The sequence below is a fragment of the Pteropus vampyrus genome, unplaced genomic scaffold (assembly GCF_000151845.1).
Source record: "Pteropus vampyrus isolate Shadow unplaced genomic scaffold, Pvam_2.0 Scaffold124, whole genome shotgun sequence".
Taxonomy (NCBI): domain Eukaryota; kingdom Metazoa; phylum Chordata; class Mammalia; order Chiroptera; family Pteropodidae; genus Pteropus; species Pteropus vampyrus.
Window position 1 is genome coordinate 1913261 of NW_011888905.1, and position 8615 is coordinate 1921875.

The 8615-nt window shown below is 58.1% G+C and overlaps 2 protein-coding genes across 2 annotated transcripts in view; one reads left to right on the plus strand and one right to left on the minus strand.

Annotated features, from left to right (window-relative positions):
* The first annotated feature begins 2948 nt into the window (after positions 1 to 2948).
* Positions 2949 to 7870, plus strand: GBA (glucosylceramidase beta). Its single transcript, XM_011366423.2, has 11 exons — positions 2949 to 3130; positions 3515 to 3602; positions 3864 to 4055; positions 4179 to 4325; positions 4650 to 4783; positions 4984 to 5156; positions 5386 to 5623; positions 5944 to 6168; positions 6567 to 6730; positions 7034 to 7150; positions 7242 to 7870. The coding sequence occupies exons 1-11, from the start codon at positions 3104 to 3106 to the stop codon at positions 7345 to 7347; spliced, it is 1611 nt and encodes a 536-aa protein (XP_011364725.1). The 5' UTR covers positions 2949 to 3103; the 3' UTR covers positions 7348 to 7870.
* Position 7871: 1 nt separating this feature from the next.
* Positions 7872 to 8615, minus strand: part of MTX1 (metaxin 1) — a 4819-nt gene continuing 4075 nt past the window's right edge. Inside the window, exons 7-8 of the mRNA XM_011366422.2 lie at positions 8306 to 8508; positions 7872 to 8207 (exon numbers count right to left, since the gene is read on the minus strand). Coding sequence (XP_011364724.1) covers positions 7993 to 8207; positions 8306 to 8508 — 418 coding nt within the window. The 3' untranslated portion in view covers positions 7872 to 7992. The remainder of the gene's footprint in view (positions 8208 to 8305; positions 8509 to 8615) is intronic.

Consider the following 8615-nt stretch of genomic DNA (forward strand, 5'->3'; position numbering starts at 1 on the left):
ACTCCTGAATTCTCAACCCACGGAAACTAAGTGAGATGATAAATGCTGATCGTTGTTTAAAAAAAAAAAGAAATACGAAACCAGGGCCTAATCCAAGGTCACAAGGGTTTCCTCCTGTCCTTTCTTCTGGGAGTTTTATAGTTTTCACTCCTACATTTGGGTCTAGGACCTATTCTGCTTTAATTTGTGATTAGAGAGTGAGATGAGGGTCTAAGTTTTTCTTCACGCATATGGATATCCACTTGTCCCAGAAACTGTTTGTTAAAAAGACTATCCTTTTCCTTATCAAATGCCGAGGCTTAGAATCGATATTGAATTTATAGATATGTGGGATATACTGACTCTTATTCCTAACGACTGGCTTTTAAACATTTCTATTTATCATATGTTTTATGTTTCGCAGCACAATGATAATTACGTATTATGAACATGATGTGCAAAGTACATATCGAAATTGTTTATTAATTCATTTGCTTCTAGTAAATCTTAATTTATTCCATGTAGGTTAGTGTAAGGTCTAGGTACATTACATCTCCTAGGTAATCATGCCTGAGCATTACTTATTGAAAACATATTTTGTCATAAAAAAATAGTCCAATTATTTTTCCTTTACATTCCAGATAAGGCAACCGTATTGATTCTTTTAAACTATGTATGTAGGCAAGTCGTGTTATCTATGCGTTCATTTCAGGAGTGTAAAGAATATGTTAGAAAATATTTGCTGTGAAAAGGGGCTGCTCGGGCTGTAGGGCTGAGGTCTCAAGGGCGGGGACAGTGGGGGCCAGGGACAGAGGCACGGCCGCCCCTCCCCGGCTGAAAATCAACCATTCTTGCCAAACCTGGGACTTCTGGATTTCGTTTCATCATCGAAGCGGTATGCCCCCGGCCGATGCCTTTGGAGAAAGTGAACCCAGAAATGTTGCCATGTAGTCAGCACTTCAGAAGCCAACGTGGCCTTCGTCTGAACCCTCTGTAAAAAAACAAATGTCGATTTTAAAACCACAAAGCAAACACAGCAGCTTTTGAAAATAAGCAGTGCCCAGCGTATTCGGCACATCGGAGGTACCCGTGGAACATGCGATGTGTGTCACAGGACTCTGGATATGAATCCAGGCCCCGCCACCGAGTAGCCAAGGGCCTCTGGGCAACTGAATGACCTTTCAGAGTCTTAGGTTCCTCATCTCTAAAATGGGGAAAATAACAGTATCTGCTTCGTGAGAGTGAGGGAGAGTGGGGTGAGGGTCTGATGCACACGAAGTTGCATAGAATACTCAACAAATATTAGCCCTTAATGACCAACTTTATTTAGAAAATAACATATAAAAGTCTCGAGGGCAGACTTCACACTGTGAAACTTGTAAATTATCTCGGCGAAGTCCTTTGATATGGGTCACTTGAGGTGGCATCGACCAGGTGTGATGGCGTCCGCTCTGGAAGATTTTGACAAACCGAGGGATGAAAAGAAGAAACGAGACTCACGAACTGTTCCTGCAGAGAGGAACTGGGAGGGGAGGGGCCCCCAAACCCAGCTGCGCAGGCAGGGGCAAGAGTTTAAGGAATATTTGTGGCGTGAATGAACTAGAGGGAAGTGAGGCCCAGATGTCAGCTGCCCCGCTCCCAGGAACAAGCTCTGTGCCACATTTCCTGGAAAAACAGGAAGTCTGGATGGGGCAGATACTGACACGGTGATGATGGTTCCTTGCGGTTCAACAGCTTGTCACCTCCCCACCCTGTGTCAGGCCACCTGCGGGGGATGAGTAAGACGTTCCTTGACAGAACTCCGTAAACACAGGCTTGACTTGCTGTCATATTTAGTGCCCAGCAGCGTACTAGACACACATGCTATTGTGTTTAAACCTCACGACAGTGCTGTGAGGTAGGAGCTGTCACTCCCCTCACACAGAGAAACAGAGGCTTAGAGCTGTGGAGCGTTTTACTGAAGGTCAACCAGCCAGTAAGTGCGGGGAGCCAGGTTTCCCCGCCCAGCTGGCCTCATGGAGACGATGCTGAACACTTCGGGAAGCTGGAAGGAGACATTATCAATTTTACCTGGCGTGTATCCAGAAAGACTCCCTGAGATAATACACAAAATGACACAACAGACAAGTGGGTGCCGAGCGCGTCCTCTGCACCAGGCGTGACTACCTGGGGAGGCTTGGTGTCACCTGCATTTCACGGGTGGGGGAACAGGCTGGGAGGCATGAGTCGGGCAGGTCCTGCTTGTGGGTGCCACTCCCACCAGAGCATTAGTGATACGGCCCATGCGCCCGATGCCGCAACCGCAGTGACACCCTCTTCTCGCCCCCCCTGGGGATCTGCCGTGCACAGCCCGTCCAGTTCCCCGGCTGCTCGCCATAGCCTCCTGTCCCGTGAGAAACGAAAAGCAGGTATCGCACCCGCGTCTGACGGGAAGCGAGGGGGCCGGGGGCACGGTGCAGACCACCCCCTCCCTCCCGGCCTGCCTTGCCCTCCTTGCGCTTTGCTGCTTACTATCTGCCTTCTCCTCCCCGAAGCCTTCCAGGATAACCCCCCACCGTGGAGGGTCCCTCCGGGCACACTTGTCACCCTTTGCCTTTATCTACAACAACCTGGGTGTCTGACTCCCCTCGTCACCCCTCGTCACCCCTCTCCAGGGTGAGGACTGCCTTAATCATCTCCGCCCCGGCGTTTTGCACAGTGGAATTCTTTTTATTAGTATCGGCTTGTTAGTATCACTTTCACATTTTTTTCTCAAGAAAGCAATGTGGTTTCCGTCTTCCGAGATTCAGGCGCATCGCCCCAACCCTCCCCTCAGATCTCCGATCCAGATGCTTCCTAAAGTTGTCATCTGCACATGCCTTCCGGGATTTCGCAGGGCGTGGAACCCCTGACAGCCCAGGGGAAGCCAGTCGCCCTTTACAAGTATGGTTGCCGTTGCCTCACTTCCTGTATCATGTGACTCGTCCATAATTATCACATGACCCACTCGTTCTGTTCCGCTGAAATTAACCTGCGAGGCTAGTCTGATGTCTATAGCTACCGAGGTTCCTGCATCCCTGTTCTTATTCAGCAAACCCTCCGTCCTCTCCGAGGCTGGGGAGCCCTGCGGTGTTCCTGTCTGGCGATGGAGCTCCCAAGTCCTTCCAGAGAGGTGAGTGGCCTGCGGCTCCCAGCTGGTCTTTGCCTCTGGAATCCCGGCCATCCAGGCTCTGGAATACAATGAATGACAGACTCTCCTCGAACTCAGGCCCTCATGGCACTCTGATGGAGGGACCGATGGAGGCAAGGGGGAGTCGAGAGATAAACGGGTGGGGATCGGCGTGGAGGAGGGTCCTGGCTGGGGTGCGCAGAGAGCTGCACAGCAGGGGGCTTGGAGGGAGGGCTGTCGCTAGCAGAGGGCCTGTGCCGTTCCTCTTAAAGGTGGGAGAGCAGGCTGCGGACACCCATCGGCAGGCAAGAGCTGCCCGGGAGGGTGGTCGAGGGGTGAGGGGTGGAGAGGGGCTTGCCTGCCAGCCACTCCTCACTCTGTTCTCAGGAATGGCCCAAGCCGCTGGGCGGGGGAGGCACCCTGACTGCCACCCTCGCAGGATTACTTCTACTTCAGGCAGTCTCCTGGGCATCAGGTGAGTGAGTCGAGGAGGGGCATAGTCCCGATGCTCTCTTCTGCCTTGTGACCCTCTCGTGGCCTCTGGCAAACTGGTGTGGACTTCAAGAGGTGCTCCAGAAATGCTTTTGAGTGACTGAGGCAGCCTTGGGGTGGGGTGCGGCAAGGGGGTTTTTGAAACCACCGTCCAGGCCCTTCAGGCCCTCCTTCTGAGCAGTACGCCTTCCCCTCCAGCTTCGGCCTTCAGCCTTCGCCCACTCCTGTGCTTCCTCCCCCCCAGGTGCCCGCCCCTGCAGCCCCCAAAGCTTTGGCTACAGCTCTGTGGTCTGTGTCTGCAATGCTACGTACTGTGACTCTCTTGACCCCCTGACCTTGCCTGCTCCTGGCACCTTCAGCCGCTATGAGAGCACCCGCAGTGGGCGCCGGATGGAGCTGAGTCTCGGGACTGTCCAGGCCCGTCGGACGAGAACAGGTAGCCACCATGGCCTCCCCCCGGGCCTGGCTGGGATCGCCCTGGAGCTGAACCAAGCTCGTGGGCTCCACGGGCTTCCTCCTCTGCGCACTGACATCCTCGATTCTCTGCTGGTGTCCTCAGGGCTGCTCCTGACCCTGCAGCCGGATCAGAAGTTCCAGAAAATAAAGGGATTTGGAGGGGCCATGACAGATGCTGCTGCTCTCAACATGTTTGCCCTGTCGCCCCCTGCCCGGAATCTGCTACTCAAATCGTACTTCTCTGAGGAAGGTGAGGAGGAGGGGGACGAGACGGCAGTGCAGTCGACACTTGGACATCTCCTTTGACCTTGACTTCCGCCCATCCCTGACATTCGGGTCCTCTCTCAATGCCCACAGAAATGAGATTGTCCTACCCATCTTCCACTGAGTGCCTGAGGACTCTCGGGCTCAGGAGGCCTGTGCTTCCCGGGGCGCCTGGCTCCACAGGCTCCCACCCAGGAGCCCAAGCTCCTGTTGGTCCTGGCCGAGACGTAGCTTAGGACTGGCGAGGGGCAGGCTGGCTCCCACATTCTCCTGATGACTCAGACGCTCCTATCTTGGTCTTATTCTACAGGAATTGAGTACAACATCATCCGGGTACCCATGGCCAGCTGTGACTTCTCCATCCGCATCTACACCTATGCCGACACCCCCGATGACTTCGAGTTGCACAACTTCAGCCTCTCAGAGGAGGATGTCAAGCTCAAGGTGGGCACTGGCTGCCTGGTGGCATTCATGCCTGGCGGTTGAGAAGCCTCATGCTGGAGCAGTCTTGAGAGGGACAGCCTGGCCCTTGCTGTTCCACGCTAGGGGGTGGAGGGCGGGGCTGGCGGCAGGCCTGATGCACTGGTTGGGCCAGCCTGTCTGTTCCAACTCTGAGTGTCTCTCCTCACTGCGTTTCTTCCTAGATACCTCTGATTCACCAAGCCCTAGAGATTGCCCAGCGCCCCGTCTCACTCTTAGCCAGTCCCTGGACAGCGCCCACTTGGCTCAAGACGAATGGGGCAGTGAATGGCAGGGGGTCACTCAAGGGTCGGCCGGGGGATCGCTACCACCAGACCTGGGCCAGATACTTTATCAAGTAAGGGAGCAGCAAGGCCATGGGGTCTGGACCAGCCCCCACTCTCGGATACCCCGCTCTATGTCTCAACCTGGTTCCACGTGCAGATGTGACTCTCCTTAGCTCAGCTTTCGACCCTGTGGGCCTTTCAGACTTGGGACCCCGATTCTCCCCCCTCGTTGGGTCTCCTGTTCCCCAGGGGCTTGGTCCCCTTTTTGGGTCATGCTCACTCACACCCGTCGCCTGCTAGGTTCCTGGATGCCTACGCCGAACACAGGTTGCGGTTCTGGGCGGTGACGGCCGAGAACGAGCCTTCTGCAGGGCTGCTTAGCGGGTACCCCTTCCAGTGCCTGGGCTTCACCCCTGAGCACCAGCGAGACTTCATCGCCCGTGACCTGGGCCCCACCCTCGCCAACAGTACACACTGTGGCGTCCGCCTGCTCATGATGGATGACCAGCGCTTGCTGCTGCCCCACTGGGCCCAGGTGGTAAGGCCCAGGACCTCCCTGTGGTAACCTAGTGACCCCCAGATCTGCCACCCAAATGGCTGGCTCCCAGAGTGCCTTCTCTGCCCTGACTCTTGCTTCCCAGAGCACTCCGGGCTGGGTCCAGGGGCCCAGATGGCACCCTGGGGTGCTGTGGTGGTGGCGGCCCCCTCTGGGTGCCATGGTTGTCACTTTGACCTCCTCTGGTTACAGTCATCCCACTGCCCATCTCTCAGGGCCCCAGGCCCCTTCTAGAACCCTCTGTGCAAGGCCCAGGCTCAGTGGCTCCCTCTCCCCAGGTGTCCTTCCTCTTCCCTGCACAGGTGCTGGCAGACCCCGAGGCAGCTAAGTACGTTCACGGCATCGCTGTACACTGGTACCTGGACTTTCTGGCTCCAGCAAAAGCCACCCTAGGGGAGACACACCGCCTGTTCCCCGACACCATGCTCTTTGCCTCAGAGGCCTGTGTGGGCTCCAAGTTCTGGGAGCAGAGTGTGCGGCTAGGGTCCTGGGACCGTGGGATGCAGTACAGCCACAGCATCATCACGGTGAGTGACCTTTCTCCCTTTGCACGAAGCAGGCCACCTGACCCCTTCCGAGCCTCACTGAAGGCCGACGCAGACCCCCACCCCCCGCCACCGACTTTCCCGGCTGACTTGCTCTTTGGGGCAGATTTTGGGATGCCATGATCCCTGTCTCGCCCTCCCTTCCCAGATCTGTGCGCCCCATCACCCTTTCCCAGAATGCTTGGCTCTGGGGCGGAGCCAGCCTCTGGGACTTCTCAGCTTCTCTGGGAACCTCCGCCCTCACCACCTGTCGCCTTAGATACAGAGCCCCCTCTCACAGGGCAGAGGCACCGCGGCCCAGCTCCGTCCCCATCACCCTTCACTGCACCATCCGGGGACCCAGCGTGAAGCCGCGTCTCTCTGCCCTGTCCCTATCCTAGAACCTCCTCTACCACGTGGTCGGCTGGACCGACTGGAACCTGGCCCTAAACCTCGAAGGGGGCCCCAACTGGGTGCGCAACTTCGTGGACAGCCCCATCATCGTGGACATTGCCAAGGACACGTTCTACAAACAGCCCATGTTCTACCACCTCGGCCACTTCAGGTGAGTGAGGTTGGGCACGCCCACGCCAGCGCAGGCCAGCACCTCCCACCCCGGCTTACGTCACCCCACACGAGGACAGGAAGGAGTTTAGGGTAGGAACTAGGAGGGCACACCTGTTCCTCTTGCACCACTGGGGCAGGAAGTGACTTGATGGCAATGGAGCTGACACTGGGGCTGGAGGGCAGGCAGTGCCGGCGCGTGGCCTGAGACCTGGACGGTCAGGGCCGAGCTCCGGCAAAGGTTTGGCAGGACCCCTGGGAAGGGTGGGTGGAAGCTGTCCTCAGGTGCCTGTCCCCACCCCAGCAAGTTCATTCCGGAGGGCTCCCAGAGAGTGGGGCTGGCGGCCAGTGAGAAGAGCGACTTGGACACGGTGGCCCTGGTGCGTCCCGATGGCTCTGCAGTTGTGGTCGTGCTAAACCGGTGAGAACGGCAGCAGGGTCCGGGGACAGGGCTGGGGACAGGACGGTGGCCTTGGCAGGAACACACACTCAGCTTCTCCCCGCCCCCGCAGCTCCTCGAAGGATGTGCCTGTCACCATCCAGGATCCTGCCGTGGGCTTCCTGGAGACCATCTCGCCTGCCTACTCTATTCATACCTATCTGTGGCGTCGCCAGTGACCGAGCGAGCAGACACCGCGGCAGGCGCCTGGGCTCCACACGAACATTAAAGGGACAGAATCGGCTCATGGGCTGTCTGTGGCTAAAGAGGGTGCAGCGGCACCGGGCGAGCTTCAGTGACGTGAGCCCAGGAGCAGTGGTTTGGGTGACTCACTCTGCCCTCTAACTGGAGCCAGGGCTGGAGGCCCCTTGCGAAGCCCCGTTGGCCCCCACTCCTAAGCCGTGTGAGCGTGTGCTCTGTGCTGCTTGCCTGTGGGAGCTGGGCCCAGGCCCGGGGTGAGCTCACTGTCTGTACAAACACGAGATGGGGGTGGGGGAGGGTAAGGAAAGGACTTGGGAAGCTGGACCCAGCACTGAGAACTGTCTGTCTTTCCTGGGGGTGCAGAGCAGGCCCCCTGGGGAAGCATGTCAGCATCCGGGCACAGGCAGCTAGGCGGCCCAGGACCTGGGGGGACTCAGGCCCCCGGATGGCCCCTGGCACCGACTAACAGTGGCCTCTCAACAGAGAGAATGTCTGACCCCAGTTGTGTGAGCAGGTTTATTGTGGGGGGACACCCCATTTCCGGCCGTTTCAACAAAGGGGAAACACGGGGACCTCTGGAATGCATGACAGTAGAAAAACCAGTCCTGGGCACATGAGGACAGTCACTCGTCTTCGTCCTCCTCGGCCATGCCCAGGCCCCGCGTGCCGGGCGTCCGGGCAGGCGCTGCCCGCTGGATAGAGACGATGCCACTGAGCACGGCGTAGCCCACCATGGCCGCCAGCCCCGCCAGCACGGACAGGACCTGGTTCCGGCGCCGGTTCGGCTCCTCCTCTGTCTCTGAGCCCGCTGGAGTCTGGCGTGGCGGCGCCACCTCAGCTGAGGGGCAAGGAAGGAAGGTGGGTGGGGGGCTGGCGCCCGGGTCCCCGCCGCCCCTTTCCGGGTCGGGGCTCACCCCCCACCAGTCTGCCCCTTACCCCCATCCCAGGGAAAGTAGAGGCTGAGGATGTGGGTGCAGTAGGTGCAGAGGTTGGGCAGCCCCCGCAGGTGGGCCTGCAGCTTCCCGCTGGGCAGCTTGGTCTGCAGCAGCAGTGCCAGGTAGCTGAACACAAATGCGTCCAGGGAGGCGGGGCTGAAACAGAGAGGGGGCGGGGTGGACGGCTGCCCCCCGCAGAGGGTGCAGATGGGGGGGCGGCGGCCCCGGGCAGCGGGGGCCACCAGCAGAGCAGAGGACACCCCGCTGGACCTGGTACGGGGAGGGCTCCCTAGGTGGCGCCAGCCTGGCCC